This window comes from Pristiophorus japonicus, chromosome 2 (assembly GCF_044704955.1).
Source record: "Pristiophorus japonicus isolate sPriJap1 chromosome 2, sPriJap1.hap1, whole genome shotgun sequence".
Lineage (NCBI taxonomy): Eukaryota > Metazoa > Chordata > Chondrichthyes > Pristiophoridae > Pristiophorus > Pristiophorus japonicus.
The window spans coordinates 161,224,449-161,244,033 of record NC_091978.1 but is presented as its reverse complement, the minus strand read 5'-3'; the positions used below and the strand labels follow the sequence as shown (position 1 = coordinate 161,244,033).

General features: G+C 44.0%; 1 protein-coding gene across 3 annotated transcripts in view; it reads left to right on the top strand.

Moving 5' to 3' along the window:
* The window catches only part of gabrb1 (gamma-aminobutyric acid type A receptor subunit beta1), a 699,552-nt gene that overhangs the window by 660,001 nt on the left and 19,966 nt on the right, over positions 1 to 19,585 (top strand). Inside the window, exons 7-8 of one of the 3 annotated variants that reach the window (XM_070863097.1) lie at positions 449 to 601; positions 3,318 to 3,532. In XM_070863097.1, the coding sequence (XP_070719198.1) occupies positions 449 to 601; positions 3,318 to 3,532 (368 nt within the window). Of the gene's footprint in view, positions 1 to 448; positions 602 to 3,317; positions 3,566 to 19,585 lie in introns of all 3 variants that reach the window. The other 2 variants (XM_070863090.1, XM_070863081.1) reach the window with 2 other exon arrangements.

Genomic DNA, 19,585 nt, shown 5'->3' with positions numbered 1-19,585 from the left:
AGAAGTTGCTCGTGTAGATAGAGATATTTCCTCTATTTCCTCTTGTGGGGGGAGTTGAGAACAGGGGCAGCACCTTAAAATTAGAGCTCAGCCATTCAAGGGTGATGTCAGAAAGCACGTCTTCACACAAAGGCTAGTGGAAATCTGGAACTCTCTCCCCAAAAAGCTGTTGAGGCAAGGTCAATTTCGAATTTTAAAACTGAGATTGTTAGAATTTTGATAGGCAAAGATTTTTAGGGTTACAGAACCAAGGCAGGTAGGTGGAAGTAAGATACAGATCAGCCATGATCTAATTGAATTGCGGAACAGGCTCGAGGGACTGAATGGCCGACTCCTGTTCCTATGTTCATAAAGTTTCTTGCTGCACCTAAGTAAGATCTGTGCAAATGTCAATTAGAGATAAGATTATTGGCATTTACCTTTATTCATTTATGTATTTATATTTTAGGTTCTTATCCAAGACTATCACTGAGTTTTCGACTGAAAAGAAATATCGGCTATTTCATCTTGCAAACATACATGCCCTCAACTTTAATCACAATTTTGTCGTGGGTGTCCTTCTGGATCAGTTATGATGCTTCTGCTGCAAGAGTTGCACTAGGTATTTAAATAACAGTCAGTGATCCAGATCTGTGCATGAGATGTAAAATGTAAAATTATATACATGGGCTACAGTAATGGGTATTTGGGAGTGAGGTCCAAGGTGTGCAGCATGGAGACAGAGTATGGAGTAGAGAGCCAGGCAGAACACCAGAAGTAGGCCCTACAACCTCAGGGTGTTCTTAAAGCAACTACAACAGGGAGAATGAAGTTGGTGTACTTTAAGCAGGCAGTGGTGGGAGAGCAGCAGAGAGTTTCCTCTGGATCACTAGTCCCGTAACTATATAACTACTACGTTACCGTATAACGCAGGACAAAGCTGTAACGGGGACTACCTACACCAGGAATTCACACTTCACAGGCTCATTCAGGTCCCAGTTGAAAGTCCAGTGAGCTGAGGTGTATCAGCCTCCAGCTGGTCATAAGTGGTGGTGGGGGAGGTGGGGCTTGAATTCAGGCAAGAGGAGCGACCTGGACCTGCAAAGAAGGAGGATTTTTTTGTTGAAAGTCTGAAGGTGATATGGCTGGTGTCTGGGGTGGTTGCCAGGGTGTGGGGGGAGAGGCAATGGAAACGGAGCCTGGGAAATCCTCAGCACATCATACTGGATTTTTCGACTGCATGTGGAGGAGTACACAGAGCAGCACAGTGTCACTTGTGCTGGCCGGTGCCATGCAGATTAGATGCCCTCTCACACACCTCGCAAAATCTGGCAGAGCTCCCAAAAAGAATTCCAGGAAACATTGCTAACACCCCTCAAAGGATTTATCATTGCCCCCGCCTCTCCCACATCTACTTGTCACCCCTTGGCAGCGTGATTCACAAACACATGGTCAGCTTCCGCATGGACGCTGAGGACATCCAGCTCCAACTCTCCACCATCTCTCTCAACTCTCCACTGCCTCTGTGTTGTCAGATCTACTGTCTGCCATCCAGTCTTGGAGGAGTCATACTTTTCTCCAGTTGAACATTGGGAAGATTGAGGCTATCAGCTTCATCCCCCACCTCATGCTTTGTAATCTTTCCAATGATCCCAGTCCGCTCCCTGGCTTTTGTCTCAGGTTGAGTCAGCTTGTTTGCAACCTGGGCATCCTACTTGAGCTTCCGGCCTCATATCTTCTTAATCACAGACCGCCTACTTCCAGCTCCGAAACATCACCTACCTCCGCCCATACTTCAGTTCAGCTGCTGCTGAAACTCTCGTTCATACCTTTGTCACTTCCAAGCTTGATCATTCCAATACACTGCTGGCTGGCCTCCCATTCTCCGCCCTCCATAAACTTTAGCTCATCCAAAACTCTGCTGCCCCATATTCAATCCAGCACCGATTCCCGCTCATCCATTACCCCTGTCCTCCCTGACCAGCATTGGCTCCTGGTCTCCCAAAGCCTCCAATTTCAATTTCCCATCCTTGTGTTTAACTCCCTTTGTGGCCTCACCCTCCCTCTAACCCCTTCCAGTCCTGCTATCTCCTACCCCGAACTCTCCGTCACCCTGACAAAGGCCTCGTGCATCATCTGTCCCTTCACCCCATCCTTGACCGTTGTGCCTTCAGCCACCTAGGCCCCAAGCTCTAGAATTAACTCCTTAAGCCCCTCTGCCTCTCCACCTCCCTTTCCTCCTTTAAGACCCTCTTTAAAAGCAACCTCTTTGACCAAGCTCCACTCTTTGTGGCTGAAATTCCCTTGTTCTGCACCTCGCATTAGTGCCTCCAGGGGGTGCTGATGGGATGTAAAACAGTTTTCGCCTGGGGGGGGGTGTGCGGCGGGAGGGGGCACTTCCGGCTCCCACAAAATTGTGCGGGAGTTAGCAGAGGCGCAAAAACGGGAGCGCTGCACCCCTGCTGGTAGCGCCATGGGCTGCTAAGCCTCCGGCGATGACATCATCGGCGTGCACTGCGACCCCTTTCTGTCTTGCGGTGGAAATTGGCCAGCGCCCCATGAGACCGCCGTGGGAGATGTCCGCGCCAGCCTCGTGGGTCACAAACCGTGCCGGTCACCTATCGTGGGGCAAACCTTAAAGGAGAGATGCGCTGAGCCGCGAACTATCATCTTTTATTTTCTCCCCCTTAACAATCGGGCTGTTCACCGCTCCTTTTGCGGGGTCCCGGCCACCATTGTGTAGCCCGGCACTCCGTTTCAGTGCCAGGCTGCAGCCATGGCAGCCCTTAGCCATTATGGCCCAATGGAGGTCTTCAAAGGGCTTGCAGAGTTTGCAGTGTCCCTCCCTTTTAACGGCAGGGGAGGGGCATTGAAACACGTCAGCATAGTGTGCCCAAACACGCCTGCATAGCGTCCCCGAACCTGCCCCAAAAGGAAGTGGTGCACGCGACATTGCGCTCCACTGCCGGTCTGTGGCGGTAACTGGAATTTCGCAGCTGAGGCGGGACCTCTGCGCCAGGTGCAGGAAATCCCGCCTCGCCTTGGTTACTGGCCAATAGCGGGGCGTAACCGAATATTTCCCCTTAATGTCTCCTTGGGTCAGATTATACTTACATTACATTAAAGCCACTATATAACAACAAAAACACCTTGTATTTATTTAGTGCCTTTAATGTAGTGAAATGTCCCAAGGCGCTTCACAGGAGTATTATGAGATAACAAAATATAAATGCAAGTTGTTGCTGTTGTGTGCAGATCTAAGATTTTAATATGTCATAGATATGTGTATATATTATTTAAATGTTGCATATTCATTTTTATTTCTCAACATTTCACAGGAATCACCACCGTACTTACCATGACAACTATCAGCACTCACCTCAGAGAAACCCTTCCCAAGATCCCCTATGTTAAGGCCATTGACATTTACTTGATGGGTTGTTTTGTGTTTGTATTCCTGGCTTTATTGGAGTACGCTTTTGTCAACTATATATTCTTTGGAAGAGGATCGCAGCTTCAGAAGAAAGCAACTGAGAAAGACACTCAGACCCATGTGAAAAGCAGATTGGGAACGAACAAAGCTCAGGTAAAAACAAAGGGCTTGCCATGCGAGCATGACAGATGAAAAAAATTATCTCATATTTTACCAGTATATTTTAGAGTCATTAGTCAATCATTTTCTTCATCTCTTTGTTGGAGTCAAATGTGATGAAGGGAAATGGTGAAATGGAACTTATCCCACAGCAAGTGTTTCTCCTGTGTGGAAACGTTGAGAAATTTGCTTTCATACATTAGGATTATATATGAGTCTGTATACATCTCATCCCATTTGGTGCAAGATGATCTGAATTGATTATCCTCTCTTGGAACTTACATTTACAGTTACCAAAATTCAGTATACCAGGTGATCAACACATTGGAGATTTTCGTCAGGCATTTATACCATCTCAGTGTAAATCTCCAACTTCGCTGCCCAATGACAATTCTGATAACCAGAAATGGAAATTCATATTCTGAGCAGCCACTGCAGCCTAACATTTATCACCTGAAACTGTTTACTTTCTAAATTTATCCACAAATAACTGATTTTCCTAATTTCGTATTCAAATGCTGTGGCAGTGTTAATGAGTAGCACAATAATAGCTGTTGTAGAAAAATCTTTTACAAATCTCCAACATACATGGCACAAACAGATGATCCGAAGGTTGAGGGTGTAAATGATATGTTACATATTGTATGTAATCAGAAGACAAAATCTTTTCTGACTGGCTGATAACCAGGCTCAAGCCATAGTAAACGTCCAATGTGTTACCATCTTTGCTGAACTGTAAATCAGTTCTTTTCTTTTTATTTTTATAGAAGCTACAGGCCTGGAGGGACTCCCTTTTTTTTATTCATTCATGGGATATGGGCATCACTGGCAAGGTCAGCATTTATTTCCCATCCCTAGTTGCCATTGAGAAGGTTGTAGTGAGTCGCCTTCTTCAACCACTGGATTACTAGTCTAGTAACATAACCGCTATGCGACCATACCTATTAAGCTGCCGTTGTCCACTTGTCTGTATTACTGTGCCTTGAATAAAATTAAACAGCTTAAAGAACTGTGAGGTAATGCACTTGGGGAGGGCTAATATGGAAAGAGTATACACATTAAATGGTAGGCCACTTAGAAGTGCAGATGAACAAAGGGACCTTGGAGTGCCTGTCCACAGATCCCTGAAAGTAGCAGGCCAGGTGTATAAGGTGGTTAAGAAGACATACGGAATGCTTTCCTTTATTGGCCGAGGCATAGAATACAAGAGCAGGGAGGTTATGCTTAAATTGTATAATACACTGGTTAGGCCACGGCTGAAGTACTGCGTGCAGTTTTGGTTGCCGTATTATAGGAAGGATGTTATTGCACTAGAGAGGGTGCAGAGGAGATTTACAAGAATGCTGCCTGGAATGGAGAATCTTAGCTATGAGGACAGATTGGATAGGCTGGGTTTGTTCTCCTTGGAACAGAGGAGGCTGAGAGGAGACTTCATTGAGGTGTATAAAATTTAGGGGCAGAAACCCTCACCACATTTAAAAGGTACTTGGATGGGTACTTGAGGTGCTGTAACCTGCAGGGTTACGGACCTAGAGCTGGTAAATGGGATTAGACTGGATAACCTCTTGTTGGCTGGCACAGATACGATGGTAAGTACTTCAGGGAATCTAATACGGCCAGAGTGATCTCCTGGACTAGTTCTGATCGCCTGGATGGGTCGGAGAGGAATTTTCCCAGATTTTTTTCCCCAATTGGCCTGGGTTTTTATCTGTTTTTTTGCCTCTCCCAGGAGATTGTATGGCTCCGGGTGGGGTGGAGTGTAAAATGTTGCGATGTATGGGGTATCGCAATTGTGAGCGGCAGACTGGTTGGGCCGGATGCTCTTTACCTGTCTGCCACTGTCCATTGTTCATAGGTTTATATGTAACCTTCAGGGCTGCTGACCGAGGGCCGAGTAGCTCTTAGTTGGCCGGCGCAGACACGATGGGCCGAAATGGCCTCCTTCTGCGCTGTAAATTTCTATGTTTCTATGACCGGCTATAGCAGTACGAAGTAGTAAAATCCTATTTTGGGAATCTTAGTGCTACTTGTTTGTATTAAATATAGTTCATCATCATTTCTACCCTGCTCATTATTTCCAAACCTTGGCTATTCCCCAGAGCAATGACAGGAATGTTAATGCATTCACCAAAGAACATTTTCCTTACCTCAAAAAAAGGGGCTGCAACCAGTCCTTTAAAAAAATAAACCTTCCTAAAAGACAAATCCATGTATGCCCTATAATTCCTTTTTGAAAATTTAAACTTTTCAAAAGCTTTATTGTAGCTGTTTATTTGTTATGGATAACTTCTTTGGGGAAAAAAATCTAAATCAAAGCACTTGTAACTATGATTCTCAGAAACCATCAAGAGAAAAAAGTTGATTTTCCTTGTGAGACGCTGGTAAGCTGACATATGAATGGAGCTAGGTATTGGTGAAGGCCTGGGAGCAGATTGCCCATCTGTTCTCTTAGCCATAGTCAGTGTGTTATGCAGATAAATCAAAACCAGGCAAGGGGAGAAAGTACCTGATTGCAAAAATAACACTCTTTGTTATAGTGCTAACTCTGATATAATTATCTGCTGCTCCTTCACTAATAGAGACGCTATACAAAGCATCTCCATTCTAATCTATCCTACCCAGTAATATGCTTTTTATATTTTACCAGTCCGAGAAGAGAGGCTGCCGGCCAGTGGATCCCGGGTGCCTTTTGGCAGCAGGTGGTGGAATTCGGGGCATAGCCCATATTTTCTGGTGATGGGTGTGAGGTGCTGGCCAGGGGAAGGATCCGGTCAGAGCTGCAGCCAACATCTGGGAATCAGAGGGTGTCTGACTCGGGCCACAGGCCGGCATCAGAGAGCAGGAGGCAATCATGTCAGGGTAGGAAGGGGTTAGCATTGTTGGGTAAATAGCAACAGCTCCACCTATCTTGGAACACAAATCAGAAGTGGGATAAATTGAAAGATAGTTATGTAATAGTAAGTACACAGGAAATTTAAATCTCATCAGCTTAAAGCTAATAGCAGGCATGACTGAAATAGTGTGACATAACCTTCTTGTAAGTAGAAAAAGTGCATGCTATACATAATTTTTAAAAATATATTACAGATATATGGGAGCAATTTTAAGCTAATCCAACCATCGGGATACTGTTGGGATCAGGTGCAATGCTGCTTTTACACACACCCAATTGTTTCCTCTATTGAGGAGTAATATAGAGCAGCCTGTAAAACCGGCATTCTCCCGATCCCGTGGGTTTCCTGCCCAGCGGGTTAGGTTAAAATTATCCTCATGGCTTCCACAGGCAGTGTTGTAAAGGGTGTCTGCCGCAATCTAAAGCAAGAGAAGAAACATGCTGGGTACTGGTTCATTCTTCATTAATAGTCATTCTTGTATAAGCTACACTCTTACATTTATTTCACTTTCATGGTGCATTAAATTCTCAGAGCAACAAACTGAAAGGCATAATTAGATTCATTAGTACTGTGATTTAGAGAGATCTGTATGCTTTTACAGGTTGCTTAGTTGGTTGCATATTATCTTGGAGAAATTTGCCCTTATATGCCATTAACTCTACTCAAAACATGGTCATTGAATTTGCCAAATGGTATTCCAGTGCTCAAAGGGTTAGTGCAGATTGTGTTTGGAAAGCAAATTCATCTGTAAGTGTAAGTTTTCATGGATGATTTCAAACTTTATGAAAGGCTGGGAGTTGCTTCAAACAATATCCAGAAAACTGGATTACATTAAAATAACATCTTAGTCAAACTTAAAAAAAATGACTAAGTCAAAGTATTTTTAAAGGGTTAAAATGTTCAAAGTATTCATGCTGAAAGAAGTATTTATGGTTTTTTTAATCTCCTTTCCTGGTCATCAGTGCTGCAGCGTTCTGCTTTTGAGCTACAGCCCAGTTTATGCTGATTGCATTTTTTAGCCGCACATGTACACAATGCTACATGAGTGTACCTAAAATATGAATAGTTCACAATGTACAGGTGAAATCTACAGTACCACCAAAATGCAACTATTCTGTGGTTAAATTACAATTAAAAGTGGCTCACCGTTAAAAAATCCCACCCACCACCTATTTTACTTTTTAAAAATCAACATTTTGTATAATGTGACATCAGCCTCCCGATGACAGATCATGTTGCCATGACTGGGAAGTACAAGGTTTACATTGTAACCAGAGGTACGCCAGAGAAACCTTAGGAGAATTATGATGTCTTAAAAACAAACTGCACAGCAAAGGTGGGAAAGAGAGTGGTGGTAAGACATATTAACCTTGATCTTTCAACATGAATGTTTGCATTTCAAAGCAGCTTTAAATCATTTCAGACATGCTTCTGAATGTTTTAAGTCTCCCCAGGAGGAGAAAGACTTTGATTGTTAAGATGTTGCTTGTGAGATCACTCAAATGATTTTTATTGTAAGCATTACAGGGGCTTGCCCTTTTCTGATATTTATAAAGCAAGACAACTAGCAACAGCCCTTCTCGCTTTAATTCTGTATATTAACGATTCAGTAGCACTGTATCAGGATTAAGGTGCTTGCTTAACAACAAGATATACGTGAACCAAAAGCGTTTGTGCTGGTTTCACTCAGAGTGGCAATGGCAATGGTAACTGTGGAGATGTCTACTACCCGACCTATCCTACTGACTGTCTAACACTGAGAAGCTTTACGAGAAAAAAAATAGTAAAAAGCATGCTAATGCATTTATATGAAAATCTGTTGCTAATTTAACAAAGGTATTAATCATCCTTCAACAAAATAGCACACAAAGAAATTTCAAACAAAATCATTAATGTGCACATCATATATCATACAGATTTCAAACCCTATAGGGCCCAAACTTGGTCAAAGCCAAGGCCCGCCCAAGTGCCGCCCAAAGGACCACCGAGAGACCTGGAGGTACTTTGCCTCGAAGATTCCTGTAAAGGATATGGCAGTACCGCCCGGCGGCAAAATAATGAGTAACGCCGTCAATCTGGGCGGCAGCGGGCGGTTCTCAGCGGTACTCCCGTCCCGCCGGCGGGAGGCCTCCACGAAAATGGCACCGAGGGGAGACCGCCCAAAAAACTCGGTGGCAGCCGGCGGCAGTGGGCGGTAAGGCCACCAAGTTCAGACCCTATATTTCTTTTAATGTATCACCAGTTCTTACTTTTCTTTTTTCCCTTCTAAATGCTCACTGTTGTGTTCCACTCCATTCTTCCTCTCTTTGCATAGAGGAAAGGAAGATTTGTGCCGTGAGCTTCTCCTTGATCTGCCTAAGCCGCTCCATGTTTACCTTACCAACAATGCACTCACGTAAGGTGAAGGTACAGTGGTCTCATACAGTGATCTAATATTTGCAGACACCTTGTATTTTACAGGAAAGCTGCACCTAATTGATCACAGAAAATGAAATGCCCAAGCCACCAAATATACAGCATTTGGGGTTTTTCTTGCTTTCAACCAAATCTACAAAATGCACATTTTATTTTTCCACACTTGAAAATGGTGGCATGTGTTTTGTGCATGACTCAGATTATGTTTTGAATTGACTAAATGTTTGCAACACTCCGAACAGATTGTTTAACAAAACATTGCAACAATTTAATTACATGATGGGCCGAATGGCCTCCATCTGCGCTACACTATTCTATGATTCTATGTAAGATGTATAGTAAACAGGAAAACAATTCACAATTTGTAGCTTAAAATATAAGTAAAGTACACCTATATAGATGATGAAAAGACCCTTTGGGCTAGAAATTCATCTTTTGGTGATAGCAGTATTTTTTTGCCATTTTTTACCAAAAATACCGCTAATCACACCGCCACTTTTTAAAGGCCTAAGTTTCGTTACAAAATGAGCCCAGCGGTAAAAATTGACGGTGCACAAGGATTCGCCGCAGAAACCGTGATCCTCGCCAACTTTAGTCCGAGGCCGAATACCACTGAGAGAGAGGCCTAATGAAGGGGGGAAACCACCAAAAAAATTGTAAAAACACTTTTAAAACATAGAAAAATTACATTTAAACACTTATTTTTATATCAAAAACCCTGTCCATTAAGTTATGTTTATTTTTAACCCTATTAAAAAAATTCCGAAAAATATATTATTTTTCTAAAACATTTTTTTATTTAATATATTTAATTTCAATTAATTTTAAATATGTGAGGTTTTTATTTATTTATTTTCTGTATTTTGGCGTTTTAGGGGGTTATTCTCATTGATAGTAATGGGAGTTCGTACAGAGTTCCCATTTTTATCAATGAGAATATTGCATCGTGATAGGTGGTCCAGGCCCAATTGACTCCAGCATGTACGTACGTAGCTGAGAGATATCTCCCCATATGCGCGCAGCGAATCTAGGCCTCTGACCGGAATCCTACATTCCTCCGGGACTACGCGGTACTTTCATAGATTTTTTTCAGTTCAGAGGCATTTGTACAAAGGAAGCCTCCAATCGCAATTTTCCCCCGGCTGGACTTTTGGCTTTTTGCGTTTTCGCCTGTTTCCAGGTGCAATTCGCGGCGAAATCAAAAATTTAGCATCAGTTTAGACTTAGCGCCAGAGTGCGCAACTTTCACCAAATGAGAATTCACAAGGAGCGTTAGCATTAACTCTGGCATTGTGCCGCACAATTTGTGCGCCGGAGCCGAAAGTTCCGGCCCTAAAAAAAATCGGCCGTTTTGCGCATGCGCAAATTTTTTTTTTTCTTCCCGTGCTACTGCTCTGCTGTCCGATCGCAAACGCTAATGCAGGGCATGGCTGCGCGCATGCGCAGTACACTCAGGCCTAAATCAGCCATTTTAAATTTGGATTATCATGCTGGAGGACGAAAAAGCAAGACAGTGTGCTAGGCGATTCAGCCAGGAGGCTAATGAAGCTCTAGTGGGGGCTGTGGAGCGAAGATGGCAAGAGTTACATTGGAGGGATGGATCAAGACCACTGCCATCCATTTTCAAACGCATTTGGAGGGAAATCGCTGAGGAGGTCTCTGCCTCAGAAACAATGGTCAGGCTTGTTCAATGATCTTTCGAGAGTCGTTAGAGTGAGTACAATTTTAATTCATGCACTCCTTCATTACTTCAATTGTAAATCTGACACACTATTTGTTCTCATGCTTTTGGTGCTTGTCAGCAGTCTGGGTGCTCTCATGCTGTTGCTGTCTCTCAGCACTCTGTGGGTTGCCTCTTAAATGCATGACACATAGGTAGTTTGGCACCGTATTTGCCATGAATGATCTTTACACATTATTAAGATTGCTTTCTGAGATCTCATAAGATGTCTCCGCACTTTCAACCACATGCAACTTCCAAGGCCATTAAACAAAGGACTGTATTACATTCAGACAATATGGTATAAGTGCTTTGGTGGCTATCTGTGCCACAAGAGCAGGTGGACCCTCTTGTAACCATTCCCATTTTCATCTTTACAGGCCAAGAAGTCACATAATCAATGCGAGCAGGTGCGGACAGGCGGCGGTCCACCTCAGACCTTGCCACTCACCGACATCGAGGAGAGAGTGGCAGGCCTCATCGGCATCTCAGGTCGGGCAGCTGCCAGTGGAGGTGCTGACCGCCGCTTGGAAACTAAGGGTAAGTCCTGCACACTCCCTAGGCTGGGTTGGGGCAATGTCATACAGTGTCTGTGGACTAGATATAATGGAATAGCGGTGATCCTTCAAATGAGCCTGTGCTATGCAACCTTCCTCATGGGACCCCAGCTATTTACAATATACATTAATGATTTAGGCGAAGGAATTGAACGTAATATCTCCAAGTTTGCAGATGACACTAAGCTGGGTGGCAATGTGAGCTGTGAGGAGAATGCTAAGAGGCTGCAGGGTGACTTGGACAGGTTAGGTGAGTGGGCAAATGCATGGCAGATGCAGTATAATGTAGATAAATGTGAGGTTATCCACTTTAGTGGTGAAAACAGGAAGGAAGAATATTATCTGAATGGTGACAGATTGGGAAAATGGGAAGTGCAACGAGACCTGGGTGTCATGGTACATCATCATTGAAAGTTGGCATGCAGGTACAGCAGGCGGTGAAGAAGGCAACTGGCATGTTGGCCTTCATATTGAGAGGATTTGAGTATTGAAGCAAAGCGGTCTTACTGCAGTTGTACAGGGCCTTGGTGAGGCCACACTTTGAATAGTGTGTCTTTGGTCTCCTAATCTGAGGAAGGACATTCTTGCTATTGAGGGAGTACAGCGAAAGTTCACCAGACTGATTTCCGGGATGGCAGGACTGACATATGAAGAAAGATTGGATCAACCATGCTTATATTCACTGGAATTTAGAAGAATGAGAGGGGATCTCATAGAAACATATAAAATTCTGACGGGATTGGACAGGTTAGATGCAGGAAGAATGTTCCCAATGTTGGGGAAGTCCAGAACCAGAGGTCACAGTCTAAGGATAAGGGGTAAGCCATTTAGGTTCGAGATGAGGAGAAACTTCTTCACTCAGAGAATTTTGAACCTGTGGAATTCTCTACCCAGTTCGTTAGATATATTCAAAAGGAAGTTAGATGTGGCCCTTACGGCTAAAGGGATCAATGGGTATGGAGAGAAAGCAGGAATGGGGTACTGAAGTTGCATGATCAGCCATGATCATATTGAATGATGGTGCAGGCTCAAAGGGCCGAATGGCCTACTCCTGCACCTATTTTCTATGTTTCTGTGTCACCTTTGCCCCTCCCCTGCTGCTAACCATTCATCTGTTGCTTTCTACTTCCAGATGACCAGTCACAGATGCCGCATCACTCAAGGCAACACTCCATATCAAGCCATCATCTGGAGGAGGAGGAAGAAGAGGAGGATACCGATCAGCCAACTCTGGCACAGCAGCAATCCACCCCTGTTTTACCACCGGCATTCACCTCGTCAGAGGACAATGACGTGGCTTTCTCGAAGTTTGACAACTCTGAGGCTCCTGGGACTAGTGGCATGCAGCAACGCAGTTCTGGGGTTGAATCCCATATGCCATCTCTCCGGAGGGTGACTCGTCAAAGTCGGTCTGCTGACAGAAAGGCAGATGTGGAAATGGACATGGTGGGAATGTCCAGGGAGAGCATCGACCTCATCTGTCAGCTCCCTGATTTCTTGGGTAGGATTCCCGCGACCATCAAGAATCTCACTGCGAACATTACGGAGGTAGGGTCACAGATTGTCGGTGCAAGCCGTGATATCTGCGAGGCCATCAGTGCCCACACGAGGCTGGTGGCCTCCAGCAATGACCGTGGAGTCCCGGAGAGTGTGGCGTGAACCCTTGCAGAACATGGCGCATCACAGGCACAAGCTCTGCTTCAGCTTGGGCAGGTGATGCAGTCCATAAACCCTCCCGCCATATTTGCTGCGTTCCCCACTGTCGCACCCAAACCAAAACCACCAGTGACTGGCGACGCCGATGAATAGACTAGCCAGTCAGAAACCGGGCCTTCCATGCCACGAGCTGTTCCAGTGCGTCCCCAGGCGGCGTGTCCATAGTCTCTCCCCAACATAGCTGATCTCTGGCAACGTTGCTGCACGCCATCTTGGTGCCACTTTGGTTAGGAGCAGCAAGCAAGGGAGAGTGATAAGGGGAAGGGCGGCAAAAGCCAGTGGGAAAAAATAGTTGGGCAGTGGTTGCTACATTATGTTGTTGATGCTAGGTGCATCCTATTATGTTCTTGGTAAAATTGTTGTTGTTGAATGATCACGCTGCTGGATGCAGCCAACTTATGTTATTTTATTAAAGTTTCAGAATTAAATTTACAAAGCTGACAAGCTTAATAAATTATTTTGTTCACCTTAACCATTCTTGTGTAGTATCTCATTTGCAGAATAAAAGGAGAAAAATCAACATGATGAGATAGAGTGGCCAGGCAAGGCTCAAACATGTCGTTCACTCTTCAAGCAAAGCATTCAATTATGAACTGCCGCGTAAGGCATTGCAGCGGCAAAATTACCACGGTGCCTCCCCTGTGGTTGTGGTGGTTGTGGTGGTGGCATGGGTTCGCCACCAGGCTCCTCTTCCTCATCTTCCTCCTCCTCCTCCTACTCCTCCCCTCTGCCTCCCCCCCACCCCCCGACCCTCTCTCCTGAGGTGGCCCTGCAATCCCCAGTGGCAATTCCTGTCCCCACATGATGGTTAAGTTGTGCAGCATGCAGCACACCACAATAAACTCGGAGATCTGCTGAGGAGAGTATTGCAGGCAGCCTCCAGAGTGGTCCAGGCATCGGGAGAGATGCTTGAGATCTCCAATTGTCTGTTCGACGATGTTGCGAGTGGCTGCATGGCTCTCATTATAGCGATGCTCGGCTTCCGTCTGAGGGTTCTGGAGGGGAGTCATGAGCCAGGTGGTGAGGCCATAACCTCTGTCCCCGAGCATCCAGCTCTGGCCTTGTGGTTGATGCTGGAACAGGCGTGTGGCACTTCTCTCACGCAAGATGAAAGCATCATGGATGCTTCCTGGATATTGGGCATTGACTGCCATGATGCGCTGAATATAGAAACATAGAAAATAGGTGCAGGAGTAGGCCGTTCGGCCCTTTGAGGCTGCACCACCATTCAATATGATCATGGCTGATCATGCAACTTCAGTACCCCACTCCTGCTTTCTCTCCATACCTCTTGATCCCTTTAGCCGTGAGGGACACATCTAACTCCCTTTTGAATATATCTAATGAACTGGCCCCAACAACTTTCTGTGGTAGAGAATTCCACATGCCCACAACTCTCTGAGCGAAGAAGTTTCTCTTCATCTCGGTCCTAAATGGCTTACCTCTTATCCTTAGACTGTGGCCCCTGGTTCTGGACTTCCCCAACATCGGGAACATTCTTCCTGCATCTAACCTATCCAATCCCGTCAGAATTTTATATGTTTCTATGAGATCCCACCTCATTCTTCCAAAATCCATTGAATAAAAGCCTAGTCGATCCAGTCTTTCTTCATATGTCAGTCCTGTCATCCCGGGAATCAGTCTGGTGAACCTTTGCTGCACTTCCTCAATAGCAAGAATGTCCTTCCTCAGATTAGGAGAACAAAACTGTACACAATATCCAAGGCCCTGTACAACTGCTGTAAGATCTCCCTGCTCCTATACTCGAATCCTCTCGCTATGAAGGTCAACATGCCATTTGCCTTCTTCACCGCCTGCTGCACCTGTATGCCAACCTTCAATGACTGATTTACCATGACACCCAGGTCTCATTGCACCTCCCACTTTACGAATCTGTCACCATTCAGATAATAATCAGCCCTCCTGTTTTTACCACCAAAGTGGCTAACTTCATATTTATCTACATTATACCCATCTGCAATGTATTTGCCCAATCACCTAACCTGTCCAAGTCACCCTGCAGCCTCTTAGCATCCTCCTCATAGCTCACACTGCCACCCAGCTTAGTGTCATTTGCAAACTTGGATATATTACATTCAATTCCTTTGTCTAAATCATTAATGTATATTGTAACTAGCTGGGGTCCCAGCAATGAAACTTGTGATACCCCCACTAGTCACTGCCTGCCATTCTGAAAAGGACCCATTTATTCCTACTCTCTGCTTCCTGTCTGCCAACCAGTTCTCTATCCACGTCAGGATATTACCCTCAATACCATGTGCTTTAATTTTGCACACTAATCTCTTATGTGGGACCTTGCCAAAAGCCTTTTGAAAGTCCAAATACACCAAATCCATTGGTTCCCCCTTGACTACTCTACTAGTTACATCCTCAAAAAATTCCAGAAGATTTGTCAAGCATGATTTCCCTTTCATAAATCCATGCTGATTTGTACTGATCCTGTCACTGCTTTCCAAATGCGCAGCTATTACATCTTTAATAATTGATTCCAACATTTTCCCCACCAATGATGTCAGGCTGACTGGTCTATAATTCCCTATTTTCTCTCTCCTTCCTTTTTTAAAAAGTGGGGTTACATTAGCTACTCTCCAGTCCATAGGAACTGATCCAGAATCTATGGAATGTTGGAAAATGACCACCAATGCATCCGCTATTTCTAGGGCCACTTCCTTAAGTACTCTGGGATGCAGATTATCAGGCCCCGGGGATTTATCAGCCTTCAATCCCATCAATTTCCCTAACTCAATTAGCTGACTAATAAGGATTTTCTTTAGTTCCTCCTTCTCGCTAGACCCTCATTCCCCTAGTATTTCCGGAAGGTTATTTGTGTCTTCCTTAGTGAAGACAGAACCAAAGTATTTGTTCAATTGGTTTGCCATTTCTTTGTTCCCCATTATGACTTCACCTGATTCTGACTGCAAGGGACCTACGTTTGTCTTCACTAATCTTTTTCTCTTCACCTATCTGTCGAAGCTTTTGCAGTCAGTTTTTATGTTCCTTGCATGCTTACTCTCATATTCTATTTTCCCCTCCTAATTAAACCCTTTGTCCTCCTCTGCTGAATTCTGAATTTCTCCCAGTCCTCAGATTTGCTGCTTTTTTTGGCCAATTTATAAGCCTCTTCCTTGGATTTAACACTGTCCCTAATTTCCCTTGTAAGCCACGGTTGAGCCACCTTCCCCGTTTTATTTTTACGCCAGACAGGGATGTACAATTGTTGAAGTTCATCCATGTGATCTTTAAATGTCTACCATTGCCTATCCACCGTCAACCGTTTAAGTGTCATTCGCTAGTCTATCCTAGCCAATTCAAGTCTCATACCGTTGAAGTTACCTTTCTTTAAGTTCAGGACTCTAGTCTCTGTATTAACGGTGTCACTCTCCATCTTAATGAAAAATTCTACCATATTATGGTCACTCTTCCCCAAGGGGGCTTGCACAACAAGATTGCTAATTAATCCTCTCTCATTACACAATACCCAGTCTAAGATGGCCAGCTCTCTAGTTGGTTCCTCGACATATTGGTCTAGAAAACCATCCCTAATACACTCCAGGAAATCCTCCTCCAACGTATTACTACCAGTTTGGTTAGCCCAATCTATATGTAGATTAAAGTCACCCATGATAACTGCTGTACCTTTATTGCACGCATCCCTAATTTCTTGTTTGGTGCCATCCCCAACCTCACTATGACTGTTTGGTGGTCTGTACACAACTCCCACTAGCGTTTTCTGCCCTTTGGTGTTCCGCAGCTCTACCCATACAGATTCCACCTCATCCACACTAATGTCCTTCCTTAATATTGCGTTAATTTCCACTTTAATCAGCAACGGTTGCAGACGATCTGAACATTCATGGAGTGGAATGCCTTTTGGTTTCAAAAAATCTCAGCATTCTGTAAAGGTGCTCGCAAGGTAATGTACATACAGTCAAGAGCACTCTGAACCTTGGGGAAGCCAGAAAATTGTCCAAAATCTACAGCCCTCTCATTTTGGATCTCCTTCGCCATTGGGAAGTTTATGAAATCCATCCCACGTGCGTACAGTGCAGTGGTCACCTGGCGAATGCAGCAATGTGTAGCATGCTGCGAGATGGAGTATATGTCCCCCGCTGATGCCTGAAAGGAGCCAGAGGCATAGAAGGCAAGTGCCACAGTCACCTTCACCTCAACAAGCAGTGCAGTCCTGTTGCCGCTGGTAGACTGTAGGTCTGCCTGTATGAGCTGGCATATCTCTGTGACCACCTCTTTTCAGAAGTGCAGCCTTCTAACGCACTGTGCCTCAGAGAGCTGCAGGTATGAGCATTGTTCCTTGTAAACTCATGAGGGGTAAGGCCTCCTCCCCATATGTTTGCGACCTCTTCAATTACGTTGAAAATTATCATCAATAAGCCTTCTTCCAGCATGACGCCGTATGAATATAGTAGCCAGGATTACTGGCTCTTGACCTAGAATGGATCCCATCTTTTAAAATGTCCTTAAATGTCCTTTAAAACAAACTAGAAGCTCATATAAACTTCACAATCAAAAGTATGCAGTAACGCAGTGTTCTTCTCCCAATGCTTTGAATCACTCACAACTGCAACATTCTCCTCCGTTTTCAAGATGGCGCCGTTAGCGCCTGGTGCGCCCTGGGTCCAACTTTTTTCTTGGCAGGTTCCCGGACGGACGCTAAATTGGGTGAAATGCTCGAAAGTTCCGCCCGGGGCGCCAGCGCAGTGATGCACAACGATTTACTTCATCCAAGTGGTCAAAACAGTGGTGGGGCACTAAGTTTTAGCACCACCGCAAAACCATTGGCGAAAATTCTGCCCGGGTGCAAAATCTTGAGTGCCTCGTTGCACGCCAAAAAAATCATTTTTGCGCCCCACCGAGGTGCTAAATGGGGCGCAAATGTGTCGAAAATCCAGCCCTAAACATTTTGTTTTTGTTGAAATATCAAATCTAGGAAAGTAAAATGATTGAGGATTACATATTTCCGATCTCCATTTTAAGCAATTGCTATTTCTTGAAGCTGTTTTGGTCTTCTGTGACGAATGAGGTGTTGTTTTCTCATATTGATGCTATTGATGGATAACCATGTGAAGTGACATCATAACTAGGCTTTTACTGAACACATGTTCCAAGTCGATACATCGGGACAGTTGTTTTTAACACTCCCACACGAGGCAGTTGTTGAAAAAGCCCCAAAGCATCACAGATAGCGAAGGTTTTTTACTGAATGAAGCTGCTGGTTATATATTTTGACCTGCGAATGGAACAAACAGAGGTTTTATGAAATGGAGTCTTGCAGCTGCCCACTGATAGTTGGTGGTGGGAATCAGTTGCGGGTTACTTTTGTTGTTGATTTTGTTTCATGCATACAGGTTAAGTATTTTGAATTGCAGGAGCTTTGGAGCAATTATTTGCTGTAGCTATACCATTCTTTTTCTAAGCCATATCAAAAGCTAAAATTAAAGGCCCTCATGTAGGTCATCTCTTTAAAAACCAAGATCGATCTTGCTGGAAACCACAAAAGCTGACTATACTCAATCCAAGGCCTTAATAGAAATAATTGAATATGATTTTAGATCTGGACAGTATTGTACAGCAATAGAAAGCTTCACCACAGCCCCTTCAAAGCTAAAGATTTTAAACTTTATTTTAACATAAATAAAATGAGGAGTGTTTAAATATGGAAAATGTTGCATACAGGGATTATTTATGAATTATTTTTTGTTTTCAGCAGTCTTTCTTTATTTATTCTTCATATATTTTGCAATTTCAGTGCACTAGTTCTTAGTCATACAATAGTAGACATTGTCTGATGTGCAGTCATTGTATGATCGACAGAACCTCTTCCGACTAATTAAGAATATATTACTTCAGCAAAAGCTGCTGGAATCCTGCTCAGAATAAAATATAATGCTCCAATGCACTAACATTCTCTATCACCATAGCTACTGGATATGAAGAGTGCTCAATCACAAAGACATTGAAGGCTGAGTGAAATCTATTTTTGTTCTCAAATAACAAGTTACTCTCCACAGATAAAAGAAACCTCAGTTTGTCAGTTGTCAATTAAAGTTATTATCTGGGCATCTGCAAGAGTTTACCTCCATGTTTCCCAACACGAGTAGATCAAGTAAATGCTCAAGAAACTTTCCAATATTTAAGCAGTTAACTGGCTCGTTCACTGCTTGAAAAGTTTTACAAGATCATTATTGCTACTAAAAAGCACGGGCTACAGGACCAGAGCACTTGTGCTTGTACGCATTAGGAATAACAAACCCTGCCAGATATTCTGGGGTCAGCTTAGTTACATATTTAATATGGTGCAATGCATTGCCTTAAAATGAAGAATACCTGGGGAGCAAGTATTCATCTGCATGTGTCAGTGCTGCTGATCACTGACACATGCCCATTGATGGAATGGAAACCTTGCAGTTCTTTGCATTATGTCCCAGGACCTAATGGTCACATGGGTGCCGTCAATAATGCCATGGCATTTTGGGGATCCTGATATGTTGAAACATTTGAAGTGCCCTCTCATTCTACTGTTGTTACTCCACTGGGGAAAGTGATGAAAATGTTTGTCTTGGCATCTCCATACTGTGGATTGACTGATACTGCAGGCCTCCGCTGTGGAAGCTTGCAATGGAGCTGTGGTGGAGGTTGTTTGCAGGTCATATTTCAGTAGCCAGGGCAATCCTTC